Consider the following 18,675-nt stretch of genomic DNA (forward strand, 5'->3'; position numbering starts at 1 on the left):
TACTAGATCCAGTCTTGCGCGGTCAGGTTTGTGCAAGATGGCGTCCAAAACTAACAACAGAAAACGCCAATATCAAACTAATGATGATTATTTTTGTATCAGAGCAAAGGGACAAGTTTTAAAAGTACCAAAAGGAGAAAGTGACGAATTCGAAGCTGGTAGCCAAGGTTTGTAAAATAGTTAAATATGTGATTTTTTTATATTTGAAGATACGTTCTAAAGTGCACACACGTGTTTTTTTTTCCGTGGTGAAGAGAACATTTTCTAAAACAACTGATACTGTGTGTTGATCTCATGTATTTACCTCTCAGGAAATTCGTCAAGAGTACCCCAAAAAAGAAATAAGAAGAAAATATGTCGAAAAGACAAAAGAAAACAAGAGAGAGTTCATAAAAAGGCGAAGAAGAAGGAGTTCTTTTCCAAGAAACTTGCTGTAAAACACGATGAGGTACTGAACGATTGCTGTAGGATTTGTAGAATTTATTCGGCAACTTACCGTACCGATTGTTTCTATCCAGAAAATACTAGAAATGAGAGGCTTTTATAGTTTTTGCAGTTTTACAGTATTAACCCATTGACTCCTGGCTTTTTTGGAGCTGAATTTACAAAAAACAGACTGAAAACAGATACCTCCCCCCCTATTCTGAGTTTTATACAGCCCGTCAAAGTCAAACACAGCTGCACCTAGTCAGCGGTATCCAAGCTTTCCAACAGTGCTTTGCGGTCCCCACTTTTAATCCCTCGTCGATGTGCTGAAGCCAGCACAAGTTGATGGTTGCTTGTATTTTTCATCAAAAATACAGCTATGAGCATATTAGGAGAGTGTCTCAGGACATCATGAAGTCTTTTGGGGCATAATTGAGTGCCTTGCTTATGGATATTTGCAAGCAAAGGTGGATTCATGATGATTTTTTCTTGTTTGGCTTTGCCCGGATGAGAAAATAATTTTCTAATGAATCACCACAGCTCTCCTAAATGGTGTCTTTTCTGAAACCAAATTGATTGCAAAATTGTTTACACTGCTATTCTGGGTCTGTATGACCTGGAATTGATTCGTTTGGCTTCGGGGTGAAAAGACTTATAAAAAAACCATCTGACTTTGGGGAGAGGAGTGTTGACTGGCCCTCCCCTCGTGAATTTTCCCCTGTATCTCCCAGAATGCTTTGCAATACGTAAACATATTTTCGTGGTTGTACAATCCTTCAAGGAATGGGCATTGTGTTTTGAGGCCAAGGAAATGTACCTGGAGGATCAGAATAAAGGTATCTATTTGTGTCTTGAGCTGTGTTTGCTGATCTCTCTCCCTTGTGTGGTATTTTGAGCGTTTTATTGAGAGGGGTGATTCTGCTTTTCTCTCCTTGTTCGATTTGAGATTTGTCAAAGAACCTGTGCTATTATTTGGCTTAAGAGTAGATGCCAACACCTTGGTTGGATGCATATCTGCAAGACCATTTATCCCTTAGACTGATGCCTGAGTATCTTCATCTTGTCGTGTTTATTTTGAATTTATGAATTTTTTGGGTTGTGGGTACTTCCCAAAGCCGGTACAGGCCGGTTCAGGGGTCAATGTGTTTACCAACACACCCTAAAAATCATGCTTGCCTCACTGCCTGAGAACAATGCATTTTTTGCAAGCTTAGGTGCATACAACAGTGTAGGCAAATTCTGCTTGATATACAAACAAGCCTCCTTTAAGTTATGGCTGATATTCTAACAGATAATTCTTATGTTAAAACCATTAGGGAAACCACAGGGAGCCCAAATTCTATAAAAATATTTGCCTTTATAAATTCAAAGCAGCAGTGTCAACCCACTTTTGGTACTTTTCCTGTATATTCACCGTCAAAGTAATCTTATCACAAAACCTTGCCTGAATCTGATGTTTTCTTGGGCATTTTTTTTCTAAAACAGCTATGCATATCATCCCTATCAATGAGTCCAGTCATGTCCAAGTAAAAAAAATTCTATTTTCTAGGTTAAAGATATTCACTTGCTAGAAATGGCATATATGTGATCCAATCCACTGGTGTATGTCACAGCACAAGTCTAAAAAGGTCTAGTTATTTTGATTAAAATCTAGGGGTGGTTGATTAACCCATTGACTCCTGGCTTTTTTGGAGCTGAATTTACAAAAAACAGACTGAAAACAGATAACTCCCCCCCTATTCTGAGTTTTATACAGCCCGTCAAAGTCAAACACAGCTGCACCTAGTCAGCGGTATCCAAGTTTTCCAACAGTGCTTTGCGGTCCCCACTTTTAATCCCTCGTCGATGTGCTGAAGCCAGCACAAGTTGATGGTTGCTTGTATTTTTCATCAAAAATACAGCTATGAGCATATTAGGAGAGTGTCTCAGGACATCATGAAGTCTTTTGGGGCATAATTGAGTGCCTTGCTTATGGATATTTGCAAGCAAAGGTGGATTCATGATGATTTTTTCTTGTTTGGCTTTGCCCGGATGAGAAAATAATTTTCTAATGAATCACCACAGCTCTCCTAAATGGTGTCTTTTCTGAAACCAAATTGATTGCAAAATTGTTTACACTGCTATTCTGGGTCTGTATGACCTGGAATTGATTCGTTTGGCTTCGGGGTGAAAAGACTTATAAAAAACCATCTGACTTTGGGGAGAGGAGTGTTGACTGGCCCTCCCCTCGTGAATTTTCCCCTGTATCTCCCAGAATGCTTTGCAATACGTAAACATATTTTCGTGGTTGTACAATCCTTCAAGGAATGGGCATTGTGTTTTGAGGCCAAGGAAATGTACCTGGAGGATCAGAATAAAGGTATCTATTTGTGTCTTGAGCTGTGTTTGCTGATCTCTCTCCCTTGTGTGGTATTTTGAGCGTTTTATTGAGAGGGGTGATTCTGCTTTTCTCTCCTTGTTCGATTTGAGATTTGTCAAAGAACCTGTGCTATTATTTGGCTTAAGAGTAGATGCCAACACCTTGGTTGGATGCATATCTGCAAGACCATTTATCCCTTAGACTGATGCCTGAGTATCTTCATCTTGTCGTGTTTATTTTGAATTTATGAATTTTTTGGGTTGTGGGTACTTCCCAAAGCCGGTACAGGCCGGTTCAGGGGTCAATGTGTTTACCAACACACCCTAAAAATCATGCTTGCCTCACTGCCTGAGAACAATGCATTTTTTGCAAGCTTAGGTGCATACAACAGTGTAGGCAAATTCTGCTTGATATACAAACAAGCCTCCTTTAAGTTATGGCTGATATTCTAACAGATAATTCTTATGTTAAAACCATTAGGGAAACCACAGGGAGCCCAAATTCTATAAAAATATTTGCCTTTATAAATTCAAAGCAGCAGTGTCAACCCACTTTTGGTACTTTTCCTGTATATTCACCGTCAAAGTAATCTTATCACAAAACCTTGCCTGAATCTGATGTTTTCTTGGGCATTTTTTTTCTAAAACAGCTATGCATATCATCCCTATCAATGAGTCCAGTCATGTCCAAGTAAAAAAAATTCTATTTTCTAGGTTAAAGATATTCACTTGCTAGAAATGGCATATATGTGATCCAATCCACTGGTGTATGTCACAGCACAAGTCTAAAAAGGTCTAGTTATTTTGATTAAAATCTAGGGGTGGTTGATTAACCCATTGACTCCTGGCTTTTTTGGAGCTGAATTTACAAAAAACAGACTGAAAACAGATAACTCCCCCCCTATTCTGAGTTTTATACAGCCCGTCAAAGTCAAACACAGCTGCACCTAGTCAGCGGTATCCAAGTTTTCCAACAGTGCTTTGCGGTCCCCACTTTTAATCCCTCGTCGATGTGCTGAAGCCAGCACAAGTTGATGGTTGCTTGTATTTTTCATCAAAAATACAGCTATGAGCATATTAGGAGAGTGTCTCAGGACATCATGAAGTCTTTTGGGGCATAATTGAGTGCCTTGCTTATGGATATTTGCAAGCAAAGGTGGATTCATGATGATTTTTTCTTGTTTGGCTTTGCCCGGATGAGAAAATAATTTTCTAATGAATCACCACAGCTCTCCTAAATGGTGTCTTTTCTGAAACCAAATTGATTGCAAAATTGTTTACACTGCTATTCTGGGTCTGTATGACCTGGAATTGATTCGTTTGGCTTCGGGGTGAAAAGACTTATAAAAAACCATCTGACTTTGGGGAGAGGAGTGTTGACTGGCCCTCCCCTCGTGAATTTTCCCCTGTATCTCCCAGAATGCTTTGCAATACGTAAACATATTTTCGTGGTTGTACAATCCTTCAAGGAATGGGCATTGTGTTTTGAGGCCAAGGAAATGTACCTGGAGGATCAGAATAAAGGTATCTATTTGTGTCTTGAGCTGTGTTTGCTGATCTCTCTCCCTTGTGTGGTATTTTGAGCGTTTTATTGAGAGGGGTGATTCTGCTTTTCTCTCCTTGTTCGATTTGAGATTTGTCAAAGAACCTGTGCTATTATTTGGCTTAAGAGTAGATGCCAACACCTTGGTTGGATGCATATCTGCAAGACCATTTATCCCTTAGACTGATGCCTGAGTATCTTCATCTTGTCGTGTTTATTTTGAATTTATGAATTTTTTGGGTTGTGGGTACTTCCCAAAGCCGGTACAGGCCGGTTCAGGGGTCAATGTGTTTACCAACACACCCTAAAAATCATGCTTGCCTCACTGCCTGAGAACAATGCATTTTTTGCAAGCTTAGGTGCATACAACAGTGTAGGCAAATTCTGCTTGATATACAAACAAGCCTCCTTTAAGTTATGGCTGATATTCTAACAGATAATTCTTATGTTAAAACCATTAGGGAAACCACAGGGAGCCCAAATTCTATAAAAATATTTGCCTTTATAAATTCAAAGCAGCAGTGTCAACCCACTTTTGGTACTTTTCCTGTATATTCACCGTCAAAGTAATCTTATCACAAAACCTTGCCTGAATCTGATGTTTTCTTGGGCATTTTTTTTCTAAAACAGCTATGCATATCATCCCTATCAATGAGTCCAGTCATGTCCAAGTAAAAAAAATTCTATTTTCTAGGTTAAAGATATTCACTTGCTAGAAATGGCATATATGTGATCCAATCCACTGGTGTATGTCACAGCACAAGTCTAAAAAGGTCTAGTTATTTTGATTAAAATCTAGGGGTGGTTGATTAACCCATTGACTCCTGGCTTTTTTGGAGCTGAATTTACAAAAAACAGACTGAAAACAGATAACTCCCCCCCTATTCTGAGTTTTATACAGCCCGTCAAAGTCAAACACAGCTGCACCTAGTCAGCGGTATCCAAGTTTTCCAACAGTGCTTTGCGGTCCCCACTTTTAATCCCTCGTCGATGTGCTGAAGCCAGCACAAGTTGATGGTTGCTTGTATTTTTCATCAAAAATACAGCTATGAGCATATTAGGAGAGTGTCTCAGGACATCATGAAGTCTTTTGGGGCATAATTGAGTGCCTTGCTTATGGATATTTGCAAGCAAAGGTGGATTCATGATGATTTTTTCTTGTTTGGCTTTGCCCGGATGAGAAAATAATTTTCTAATGAATCACCACAGCTCTCCTAAATGGTGTCTTTTCTGAAACCAAATTGATTGCAAAATTGTTTACACTGCTATTCTGGGTCTGTATGACCTGGAATTGATTCGTTTGGCTTCGGGGTGAAAAGACTTATAAAAAACCATCTGACTTTGGGGAGAGGAGTGTTGACTGGCCCTCCCCTCGTGAATTTTCCCCTGTATCTCCCAGAATGCTTTGCAATACGTAAACATATTTTCGTGGTTGTACAATCCTTCAAGGAATGGGCATTGTGTTTTGAGGCCAAGGAAATGTACCTGGAGGATCAGAATAAAGGTATCTATTTGTGTCTTGAGCTGTGTTTGCTGATCTCTCTCCCTTGTGTGGTATTTTGAGCGTTTTATTGAGAGGGGTGATTCTGCTTTTCTCTCCTTGTTCGATTTGAGATTTGTCAAAGAACCTGTGCTATTATTTGGCTTAAGAGTAGATGCCAACACCTTGGTTGGATGCATATCTGCAAGACCATTTATCCCTTAGACTGATGCCTGAGTATCTTCATCTTGTCGTGTTTATTTTGAATTTATGAATTTTTTGGGTTGTGGGTACTTCCCAAAGCCGGTACAGGCCGGTTCAGGGGTCAATGTGTTTACCAACACACCCTAAAAATCATGCTTGCCTCACTGCCTGAGAACAATGCATTTTTTGCAAGCTTAGGTGCATACAACAGTGTAGGCAAATTCTGCTTGATATACAAACAAGCCTCCTTTAAGTTATGGCTGATATTCTAACAGATAATTCTTATGTTAAAACCATTAGGGAAACCACAGGGAGCCCAAATTCTATAAAAATATTTGCCTTTATAAATTCAAAGCAGCAGTGTCAACCCACTTTTGGTACTTTTCCTGTATATTCACCGTCAAAGTAATCTTATCACAAAACCTTGCCTGAATCTGATGTTTTCTTGGGCATTTTTTTTCTAAAACAGCTATGCATATCATCCCTATCAATGAGTCCAGTCATGTCCAAGTAAAAAAAATTCTATTTTCTAGGTTAAAGATATTCACTTGCTAGAAATGGCATATATGTGATCCAATCCACTGGTGTATGTCACAGCACAAGTCTAAAAAGGTCTAGTTATTTTGATTAAAATCTAGGGGTGGTTGATTAACCCATTGACTCCTGGCTTTTTTGGAGCTGAATTTACAAAAAACAGACTGAAAACAGATAACTCCCCCCCTATTCTGAGTTTTATACAGCCCGTCAAAGTCAAACACAGCTGCACCTAGTCAGCGGTATCCAAGTTTTCCAACAGTGCTTTGCGGTCCCCACTTTTAATCCCTCGTCGATGTGCTGAAGCCAGCACAAGTTGATGGTTGCTTGTATTTTTCATCAAAAATACAGCTATGAGCATATTAGGAGAGTGTCTCAGGACATCATGAAGTCTTTTGGGGCATAATTGAGTGCCTTGCTTATGGATATTTGCAAGCAAAGGTGGATTCATGATGATTTTTTCTTGTTTGGCTTTGCCCGGATGAGAAAATAATTTTCTAATGAATCACCACAGCTCTCCTAAATGGTGTCTTTTCTGAAACCAAATTGATTGCAAAATTGTTTACACTGCTATTCTGGGTCTGTATGACCTGGAATTGATTCGTTTGGCTTCGGGGTGAAAAGACTTATAAAAAACCATCTGACTTTGGGGAGAGGAGTGTTGACTGGCCCTCCCCTCGTGAATTTTCCCCTGTATCTCCCAGAATGCTTTGCAATACGTAAACATATTTTCGTGGTTGTACAATCCTTCAAGGAATGGGCATTGTGTTTTGAGGCCAAGGAAATGTACCTGGAGGATCAGAATAAAGGTATCTATTTGTGTCTTGAGCTGTGTTTGCTGATCTCTCTCCCTTGTGTGGTATTTTGAGCGTTTTATTGAGAGGGGTGATTCTGCTTTTCTCTCCTTGTTCGATTTGAGATTTGTCAAAGAACCTGTGCTATTATTTGGCTTAAGAGTAGATGCCAACACCTTGGTTGGATGCATATCTGCAAGACCATTTATCCCTTAGACTGATGCCTGAGTATCTTCATCTTGTCGTGTTTATTTTGAATTTATGAATTTTTTGGGTTGTGGGTACTTCCCAAAGCCGGTACAGGCCGGTTCAGGGGTCAATGTGTTTACCAACACACCCTAAAAATCATGCTTGCCTCACTGCCTGAGAACAATGCATTTTTTGCAAGCTTAGGTGCATACAACAGTGTAGGCAAATTCTGCTTGATATACAAACAAGCCTCCTTTAAGTTATGGCTGATATTCTAACAGATAATTCTTATGTTAAAACCATTAGGGAAACCACAGGGAGCCCAAATTCTATAAAAATATTTGCCTTTATAAATTCAAAGCAGCAGTGTCAACCCACTTTTGGTACTTTTCCTGTATATTCACCGTCAAAGTAATCTTATCACAAAACCTTGCCTGAATCTGATGTTTTCTTGGGCATTTTTTTTCTAAAACAGCTATGCATATCATCCCTATCAATGAGTCCAGTCATGTCCAAGTAAAAAAAATTCTATTTTCTAGGTTAAAGATATTCACTTGCTAGAAATGGCATATATGTGATCCAATCCACTGGTGTATGTCACAGCACAAGTCTAAAAAGGTCTAGTTATTTTGATTAAAATCTAGGGGTGGTTGATTAACCCATTGACTCCTGGCTTTTTTGGAGCTGAATTTACAAAAAACAGACTGAAAACAGATAACTCCCCCCCTATTCTGAGTTTTATACAGCCCGTCAAAGTCAAACACAGCTGCACCTAGTCAGCGGTATCCAAGTTTTCCAACAGTGCTTTGCGGTCCCCACTTTTAATCCCTCGTCGATGTGCTGAAGCCAGCACAAGTTGATGGTTGCTTGTATTTTTCATCAAAAATACAGCTATGAGCATATTAGGAGAGTGTCTCAGGACATCATGAAGTCTTTTGGGGCATAATTGAGTGCCTTGCTTATGGATATTTGCAAGCAAAGGTGGATTCATGATGATTTTTTCTTGTTTGGCTTTGCCCGGATGAGAAAATAATTTTCTAATGAATCACCACAGCTCTCCTAAATGGTGTCTTTTCTGAAACCAAATTGATTGCAAAATTGTTTACACTGCTATTCTGGGTCTGTATGACCTGGAATTGATTCGTTTGGCTTCGGGGTGAAAAGACTTATAAAAAACCATCTGACTTTGGGGAGAGGAGTGTTGACTGGCCCTCCCCTCGTGAATTTTCCCCTGTATCTCCCAGAATGCTTTGCAATACGTAAACATATTTTCGTGGTTGTACAATCCTTCAAGGAATGGGCATTGTGTTTTGAGGCCAAGGAAATGTACCTGGAGGATCAGAATAAAGGTATCTATTTGTGTCTTGAGCTGTGTTTGCTGATCTCTCTCCCTTGTGTGGTATTTTGAGCGTTTTATTGAGAGGGGTGATTCAGCTTTTCTCTCCTTGTTCGATTTGAGATTTGTCAAAGAACCTGTGCTATTATTTGGCTTAAGAGTAGATGCCAACACCTTGGTTGGATGCATATCTGCAAGACCATTTATCCCTTAGACTGATGCCTGAGTATCTTCATCTTGTCGTGTTTATTTTGAATTTATGAATTTTTTGGGTTGTGGGTACTTCCCAAAGCCGGTACAGGCCGGTTCAGGGGTCAATGTGTTTACCAACACACCCTAAAAATCATGCTTGCCTCACTGCCTGAGAACAATGCATTTTTTGCAAGCTTAGGTGCATACAACAGTGTAGGCAAATTCTGCTTGATATACAAACAAGCCTCCTTTAAGTTATGGCTGATATTCTAACAGATAATTCTTATGTTAAAACCATTAGGGAAACCACAGGGAGCCCAAATTCTATAAAAATATTTGCCTTTATAAATTCAAAGCAGCAGTGTCAACCCACTTTTGGTACTTTTCCTGTATATTCACCGTCAAAGTAATCTTATCACAAAACCTTGCCTGAATCTGATGTTTTCTTGGGCATTTTTTTTCTAAAACAGCTATGCATATCATCCCTATCAATGAGTCCAGTCATGTCCAAGTAAAAAAAATTCTATTTTCTAGGTTAAAGATATTCACTTGCTAGAAATGGCATATATGTGATCCAATCCACTGGTGTATGTCACAGCACAAGTCTAAAAAGGTCTAGTTATTTTGATTAAAATCTAGGGGTGGTTGATTAACCCATTGACTCCTGGCTTTTTTGGAGCTGAATTTACAAAAAACAGACTGAAAACAGATAACTCCCCCCCTATTCTGAGTTTTATACAGCCCGTCAAAGTCAAACACAGCTGCACCTAGTCAGCGGTATCCAAGTTTTCCAACAGTGCTTTGCGGTCCCCACTTTTAATCCCTCGTCGATGTGCTGAAGCCAGCACAAGTTGATGGTTGCTTGTATTTTTCATCAAAAATACAGCTATGAGCATATTAGGAGAGTGTCTCAGGACATCATGAAGTCTTTTGGGGCATAATTGAGTGCCTTGCTTATGGATATTTGCAAGCAAAGGTGGATTCATGATGATTTTTTCTTGTTTGGCTTTGCCCGGATGAGAAAATAATTTTCTAATGAATCACCACAGCTCTCCTAAATGGTGTCTTTTCTGAAACCAAATTGATTGCAAAATTGTTTACACTGCTATTCTGGGTCTGTATGACCTGGAATTGATTCGTTTGGCTTCGGGGTGAAAAGACTTATAAAAAACCATCTGACTTTGGGGAGAGGAGTGTTGACTGGCCCTCCCCTCGTGAATTTTCCCCTGTATCTCCCAGAATGCTTTGCAATACGTAAACATATTTTCGTGGTTGTACAATCCTTCAAGGAATGGGCATTGTGTTTTGAGGCCAAGGAAATGTACCTGGAGGATCAGAATAAAGGTATCTATTTGTGTCTTGAGCTGTGTTTGCTGATCTCTCTCCCTTGTGTGGTATTTTGAGCGTTTTATTGAGAGGGGTGATTCAGCTTTTCTCTCCTTGTTCGATTTGAGATTTGTCAAAGAACCTGTGCTATTATTTGGCTTAAGAGTAGATGCCAACACCTTGGTTGGATGCATATCTGCAAGACCATTTATCCCTTAGACTGATGCCTGAGTATCTTCATCTTGTCGTGTTTATTTTGAATTTATGAATTTTTTGGGTTGTGGGTACTTCCCAAAGCCGGTACAGGCCGGTTCAGGGGTCAATGTGTTTACCAACACACCCTAAAAATCATGCTTGCCTCACTGCCTGAGAACAATGCATTTTTTGCAAGCTTAGGTGCATACAACAGTGTAGGCAAATTCTGCTTGATATACAAACAAGCCTCCTTTAAGTTATGGCTGATATTCTAACAGATAATTCTTATGTTAAAACCATTAGGGAAACCACAGGGAGCCCAAATTCTATAAAAATATTTGCCTTTATAAATTCAAAGCAGCAGTGTCAACCCACTTTTGGTACTTTTCCTGTATATTCACCGTCAAAGTAATCTTATCACAAAACCTTGCCTGAATCTGATGTTTTCTTGGGCATTTTTTTTCTAAAACAGCTATGCATATCATCCCTATCAATGAGTCCAGTCATGTCCAAGTAAAAAAAATTCTATTTTCTAGGTTAAAGATATTCACTTGCTAGAAATGGCATATATGTGATCCAATCCACTGGTGTATGTCACAGCACAAGTCTAAAAAGGTCTAGTTATTTTGATTAAAATCTAGGGGTGGTTGATTAACCCATTGACTCCTGGCTTTTTTGGAGCTGAATTTACAAAAAACAGACTGAAAACAGATAACTCCCCCCCTATTCTGAGTTTTATACAGCCCGTCAAAGTCAAACACAGCTGCACCTAGTCAGCGGTATCCAAGTTTTCCAACAGTGCTTTGCGGTCCCCACTTTTAATCCCTCGTCGATGTGCTGAAGCCAGCACAAGTTGATGGTTGCTTGTATTTTTCATCAAAAATACAGCTATGAGCATATTAGGAGAGTGTCTCAGGACATCATGAAGTCTTTTGGGGCATAATTGAGTGCCTTGCTTATGGATATTTGCAAGCAAAGGTGGATTCATGATGATTTTTTCTTGTTTGGCTTTGCCCGGATGAGAAAATAATTTTCTAATGAATCACCACAGCTCTCCTAAATGGTGTCTTTTCTGAAACCAAATTGATTGCAAAATTGTTTACACTGCTATTCTGGGTCTGTATGACCTGGAATTGATTCGTTTGGCTTCGGGGTGAAAAGACTTATAAAAAACCATCTGACTTTGGGGAGAGGAGTGTTGACTGGCCCTCCCCTCGTGAATTTTCCCCTGTATCTCCCAGAATGCTTTGCAATACGTAAACATATTTTCGTGGTTGTACAATCCTTCAAGGAATGGGCATTGTGTTTTGAGGCCAAGGAAATGTACCTGGAGGATCAGAATAAAGGTATCTATTTGTGTCTTGAGCTGTGTTTGCTGATCTCTCTCCCTTGTGTGGTATTTTGAGCGTTTTATTGAGAGGGGTGATTCAGCTTTTCTCTCCTTGTTCGATTTGAGATTTGTCAAAGAACCTGTGCTATTATTTGGCTTAAGAGTAGATGCCAACACCTTGGTTGGATGCATATCTGCAAGACCATTTATCCCTTAGACTGATGCCTGAGTATCTTCATCTTGTCGTGTTTATTTTGAATTTATGAATTTTTTGTGTTGTGGGTACTTCCCAAAGCCGGTACAGGCCGGTTCAGGGGTCAATGTGTTAAAGTTGTATTACTGTGGTCAGTCGGGCAAGAATTAGCCAGCAATGCTGGCAGGTGCTGGCGCAGTTTGCACGGGGCTTTAAACTCCAATTACTTAGTGTAGAAAAATGCTGTCATATATCTATTAAAAGACAGTGTACACAATAGAACTTCAAATGATCAATTTGATAACTTAGTGCAAAAAATTGCACTGTTAATTATTGCAAGGTTACTACAACAGAAACGTAAACTGAAACTCTTAACATACTATTAAATGTACATCGTGTTATATACACTAAATACAATTTGATATCAATAACAATTTGCAATGTCAAAACTAAACACTTTATAGTATAGCTATTTTGACATTACTCTCAACATTACTTGGCTCCCTGTCCAGTGGCATGTCCCCATATAGCCCATATAAGGGAGTACCCCCGCCCAGGGGTTTACTATATCTCTCAGAGATGCCTCCTGGCTTTTGCATTTAAAATCCTTAAGCGTTTTTATTGGCCAGCACTAAAATGTTTTTTATTCAAGCCACCTCTTCCCAAGGCACTGACTAATAAAAAATGATGACAGTTTAATATATTTTTTCAGACTCCTTTATCAAATCAAAACAACCCAGAGCATGAAGCATCTTGTGAAAAAGATGTTCAAACAAAAAAGAAGAGGAATAGAAAGAGAAAGCAAAAGGTTAGTCTTTATGTGTGTGTTTGTGTTTTTGATAATCTCTCCATTTTAAAGAATTGAAGGATTCAGGAATGCTAGTTATATTAATTCATTTTTCATCCACCAAAAATTTTCGGTTTATATTAACCTAGAACATGCGGTATAAGGAGAAAAAGTTGGAATTAAGGAAGGGAGTGTTGTTTATAACTTTGTTTACCTTTTTTGTTTATGTCAGCATTTAAACCCAACTAAGAGAGACCAAGAAATCCAACGATTGAAGGAAGACAATCTTAAAGAGGAAAAGGAGATCAAGAAACTAGAAAAACTGTTGATGATCAATAAAAAGAAAAATGTTCCTGAACAGTTTAAATCTGATGGCCTGGACTGTATCCTTTACACAGTTTCAGTTTTCAATGTGCTAAGCTTGAGTCTTGAAATTTGAGTAAAAATAGGGATTATAAGTGGTGTTGTTAGCATATGTAGAACTTGTGTAATATTACTCTTTTGTAAATTCTTCAAATGATGTGGGACAATGTTTTGTGAAACTACTGTTTATACCATAAGCAGAGATAGGAAAGGAAGCAAAGAGGTAAAATTTTTGCTATAATATATGATATTAGTGCATGTGAAGTTCAGCACAAAAGGAAATGCAAGCAAAGAAGAAAGCAAAAAGGGAAAAAGGTGAACATTTCCATCTCTTTCATCCCATGCTGATTTTCACATGCACATAAGCTCTTTATGCCATGTGACACAAGGCAATCTTTCCTGCAACCTGCAATGCAATTTTGATGTGCTGCGAGTTGCAAGAAAATGAAGCAAAGGAACATCCTCTTTTTTGCAGCTGCAATGCATTTTTGTTGTCGCTTTGCAAGAAGCAGGAAAAATACTATTGGTTTCTACTGTGTATTCACAAAATTGCAACATGCAATTTTGTATATGTTATCATTGCATTGCAAGTTGCAAGAAAATAAGTTTCTTGTGTAGCATGTCCTTTACTGTATGTCTCCATCCTTTTCCTTTGTTAGTGACTAAGACTAAACCCTGCTGTGAATAAAAAATTAAGAAACATCATGCTGGAATTTTAAATAATTTGTTACTGCTTTTAGCTTCTCTAAAATATTCTTTTAGCTATCTGCAGTATCTAGCCTTGACAATGTGCCTCAGATCTCCTTGAGGTGTGTGAAGGAGGGGAGAATTTGGAGAGTGATTCAGATGACTATAATGTCCTTAGGAATAGGACTCCATCCCGCCTAAAGGTACTGAAGACATTATTAATAGCAACTCAAGTATGCAAGATATTGTTTAGTTGGCTTCCCTTGATCCACCCACTTGGCTACATACATATGATGTCTTTTTCTCAGTGGCATTTTTGTGGGTCCCTTGGTGTGCCTTCAAAGACTGGTGGGTATCCACCAAATTGTGTGCCTTACTCTACCCCTGGTTCAGTGTCTAGGATAGATGAAGGTGGTTGGGACCCTGGTCCATGGTCATACTAAAGTGTGTATGTAGTTACATGTGTGCCTGGATAAGATTCGGATTGCCTCCTTGTAAAAAAGGGAAAAATACAATTAAAAAAACAAGTTCATGATAGTCTCATTTGGCAGGGAAAAAGTGTACTGAAAGATCTAAGAACCACTGATGATGCAGGGAAACAATCTGATGATGAGGCTTCCAATGAGGATGTTGTCTTAAGTGATAACGATTATGAAGATGATGATGGTTACGGCAACAGTGAAAATGATTATGGTGACAATGAAGATGATGATGACGATAACATTGATGATGATAGCAACTATGATGGCTTCAGTGATGACATTGGAAGTTTAAACAATGAAGACGAAGCTGATGTGGATAACAATGGTGATATTGATAATGTAGATAAAGATTTCTTTGATAATGATATCAGTAATAAGAATGACAGTGATAATGGAACCCATAGAGACTCTACACTTCACCCAGTGTCTGGAAATGATTTGAAGAGTTCAGAAAAGTATGTGCCACCCCATTTGAGAAATAAAGTATCTGAAACAAACAAAGAACATTTGAACAGGATAAGAAAGCAACTGAAAGGACTCCTTAACAAGTACGTATGGCTTTTATTTAGTGTACATACATGTACATCATGCTTCCTTGCTAGAGGATGGAACTGTTCAAAGTTCTGACCTAGACTTTGTCACATAATGTCGCATAGTGCTTAATGTTATTATGTATATAATCTTGAATGTCATTTATTTTATGTTCTCCAGACTGAGTGAGGGTAATCTTCAATTCATCTGCACTGAAGTAGAGAACCTCTTTACAAAGAACAGCAGAAATGGTAATTTTGTATGAAATGAACTCCTCCCCGTGCTTAACTTGGAGATCAACTACACAGTGTTGGTTGTTGGTACTCATGGTGCTGAGTGTGTTGCCTATATGGTTGGTATATAATAGTGGTGGTGCTAGTGATAGTGATTTAGTGATTTATAGTAATAATGTTGTTGTGTGTTTGTTGGTTGTGATATACGTACAGTTTAGTTGATTTGAAGATGGTTACAAACTAATAGGATATATCACTTTACAGATATGAATGAACTCCTGACAGATCTTATCTCTGGCTCCTGTATCACACCATCTCTTATGCCTTCCAAGCTACTGATGGAGCACTGCTTATTAATATCTATCCTCAACTCCAATATTGGCATGGAAGTCGGTTAGTAAATTGTTTTGAATATTGTAGTAAATATGGTGTGCCTTGGAAACTTGTATGATTGAAAATTGGGGGTGGTTGCCCTCCCCCTTCCTGTTTTTATTGGTCTTTAATCTACTAACAATTAGCAAAAACATCATATGTATTCCATCATTTGTATTGAATATATATTTTTCACTTTTATATTTTTAGGTGCCTTTTTCACCCAGAAGATGGCTCAACTTTTTGATAGTTTTCACAAAACACCAAGTGATGGCAAAGAAATTTTTAATGTTGTGTCACTTTTCACACATCTCTACAACTTCAAGGTGGTTGACTCTGGTCTTATCTATGATATCATCCGTCATCTTTCAAGAAGCTTCCTTGAAAGAGACATTGAAATGCTCCTGCTAATCATAAAAAGTGAGTATTCATTACCACTAAGATGGCAAAAGGCATTTGTTTTATCTGCTACAGTATGTTGCTCTTTTGGCTCTTTTTCTCTTTCACTGCATGGGGTCATGTTTTTCCTCCAATGGCAATGAAGTATACTCAACACACCTTTGACTACTTTGTCTGTTGACTTACCTGTGTAGATTCCGGAGCCGACATACGACGAGATGACCCAGGCTCCCTAAAGGTATGCAAAAGTGTCTCAGGTGAAAAGCAGGGTTACATACTGTATAGGTATACAGAGGGAAGAAAGAGGAAGTCGCTTGGATGAGAGGGAGTCCGGGAAAATGAGGGAGAGGGAGAGAGGCATAAATTGGATAATTTGTGAAAAAAAACTTTTGCTACTCAGAATCACAGTCATGATTCGCATACCATTCCTTATATATACCAATATATTGTTTTTTGCCAGGACATTATTTTACAAATCCAGAGTAAAGCAGCATCGATAGACACCTCTAACCAGTAAGTAGGAAGCTTTTAATTTTGGTTTTGATCCCTGTGTCAATTTTGTGTTGTTCTTGGGCATTGGTGCAATTGGTGCTGGAGAGACATAATCTCATGGAAACCCTGTGTCAATCATGTTTTGTTCATGATCACGTGTGTTATATGCCGTATTTAATCACGTACATAGGATCCCTGTGTCGGCCTTGCATTGCAGTCTGTGGCTCATGCTGGACATAATCTCATGGGATCCCTGTGTCATGTGTTAATCTTGTGTGGTCCTAGGTCACGTGTGCGGTTCATGTTGGAGATCATCTCAAATCTACGCAACAACAACTTACGGAAGATTCCAGGGTATGACCCTGCGCCTGTGGACCATCTGCGCAAACTGCAGCGTTCTATCGTGCGGGAGTCAGGTACTGTGTCCTGTATACTTACATATTTAACTATTTTTAAACGTCACATCAAAAGTAAAGATAATAGAAGTTGTGGGGATTTTATATTTTGCCATAATGATTTTTTGTCTCACAGCCACTTGCAACATATGCTAAACAACAGGCAGAATGAGCCTAGTCTAAACCGTCAAGCCAGAATCCATCAATTTCCATTTTTTATGTACATTGCATAGTTAATTTGCAACGTGACATGTTCTTCTTTATGTATCCTATTGGGGTACTTTAGTGTCCACCGCTTGTGTGTATTGTAATAGACTGGTAAAACATGTGCGCAATATTATTTTCCAGGAACAAGCTCTCAGCTTAAAATTACGCTTGAGGATCTTTTACAAGCAAACACTAAAGGTGGGTTCACATTTGTAATCCTTTATTTAAGCGACACCAAACAGAAACAGGGCAGACTAAAAAAACTGACAAGAGTTTGGTGTATGTAATTTATTTAATATTCTTATCAAAGTCGACGTAGTGTTTTGATTGTTTTCAAGCAAAATGTATTTGAGACATATTCTTCATTGGACACACTGTTAATTGTATCCATTTGTTCATTTAACACATTTGTTCATGAGTCACATTGTTTATTGTACCCATGTGTTCATGAGACATGTTGTTCATTGGACCCATGTGTTCATGAGAAACGTTCATTAGACACATGTGTTCATGAGGCACGTTGTTCATTGGACACGTGTTCATGAGAAACGTTCGTTAGACACACGTGTTCATGAGGCACGTTGTTCATTGGACACATTTGTTCATGAGACACGTTGTTCATTGGACCCATGTGTTCATGAGGCACGTTGTTCATTGGACACATGTGTTCATGAGACAGGTAGTTCATTGGACCCATGTTTTCATGGGACGCGTTCATTTGACCCATGTGTTGATGAGACACGTTGTTCATTGTACACATGTGTTCATGAGACACGTAGTTTATTGGACCCATGTTTTCATGAGACGCGTTCATTGGACCCAATTGTTCGTGAGACACTTTGTCCTCTCTAAGGGCGCTGGTGGATCGTGGGCTCAGCGTGGAGTGGACGACATGAGAGTGGGACCACTGTTACGTCACAACAGTGGAGCTCCAAGTTGTTAGAGCTAGCACGTAAACAGCGCATGAATACTGACGTCCGAAAAAACGTGTTCTGCCTTATGATGACAAGTGAGGTGAGCAATAAAGCCCAGAAAAGTGCGACTAGGAAGATGACAAACATAAAAAAGGCACAACACTTATCGTTATTTTATTTCTGTTTTATATTATTGTTAGTACTTATTCGTTTATTTACGTGTTGGATCTTTATTTTAGGATTACATCGATGCATTTGAGAAACTTCTGAAGCTCAATTTGAAAGAAGTGCAGTCTCGAGAGATCATCCATGTTCTCCTTGAGTGCAGTTTACAGGTGAAATACTAATCTAGAAAAGGGGCAGGCGGTCTTGCTTTGATTGTGAGATTGCAAAGATCATTTGAGGTGTTCGTTGAAAAAGAAATGTCTCTTTTGTCAGGAAAAATCCTATAACCCGTTCTACGCATATCTTGGACAAAAGTTCTGCGAATACAACCGAAGTTACCAGGTATGTTCGCTTCCTAGTAGTCTGGTTCCTGTCACGTGAGTAGGTCGAGCTGATTTTGTTGCGTTCTCAGATAACCTTCCAGTACTCTCTTTGGGACAAGTTCAAGGTCATCAACACTATGACGTCACAGAGTGCTTTGAACTTGGCGCGGCTGCTCAGCCACCTGATCTCTTCCAAAGGGCTTTCTCTCTCTATTTTAAAGGTGA

General features: G+C 39.0%; 1 protein-coding gene across 1 annotated transcript in view; it reads left to right on the forward strand.

Moving 5' to 3' along the window:
- LOC5508935 (nucleolar MIF4G domain-containing protein 1) overlaps window positions 1-18,675 on the forward strand; it is a 20,187-nt gene continuing 1,512 nt past the window's right edge. Inside the window, exons 1-17 of the mRNA XM_001629410.3 lie at window positions 1-167; window positions 312-448; window positions 12,813-12,908; window positions 13,120-13,270; window positions 14,049-14,140; window positions 14,489-14,967; window positions 15,131-15,201; window positions 15,448-15,576; window positions 15,766-15,975; window positions 16,149-16,192; window positions 16,415-16,467; window positions 16,732-16,862; window positions 17,190-17,246; window positions 17,902-18,062; window positions 18,202-18,297; window positions 18,401-18,469; window positions 18,540-18,671. Coding sequence (XP_001629460.3) covers window positions 38-167; window positions 312-448; window positions 12,813-12,908; window positions 13,120-13,270; window positions 14,049-14,140; window positions 14,489-14,967; window positions 15,131-15,201; window positions 15,448-15,576; window positions 15,766-15,975; window positions 16,149-16,192; window positions 16,415-16,467; window positions 16,732-16,862; window positions 17,190-17,246; window positions 17,902-18,062; window positions 18,202-18,297; window positions 18,401-18,469; window positions 18,540-18,671 — 2,238 coding nt within the window. The 5' untranslated portion in view covers window positions 1-37. The remainder of the gene's footprint in view (window positions 168-311; window positions 449-12,812; window positions 12,909-13,119; window positions 13,271-14,048; window positions 14,141-14,488; window positions 14,968-15,130; window positions 15,202-15,447; window positions 15,577-15,765; window positions 15,976-16,148; window positions 16,193-16,414; window positions 16,468-16,731; window positions 16,863-17,189; window positions 17,247-17,901; window positions 18,063-18,201; window positions 18,298-18,400; window positions 18,470-18,539; window positions 18,672-18,675) is intronic.

The sequence above is a fragment of the Nematostella vectensis genome, chromosome 2 (genome assembly GCF_932526225.1).
Source record: "Nematostella vectensis chromosome 2, jaNemVect1.1, whole genome shotgun sequence".
Taxonomy (NCBI): Eukaryota; Metazoa; Cnidaria; class Anthozoa; order Actiniaria; family Edwardsiidae; genus Nematostella; species Nematostella vectensis.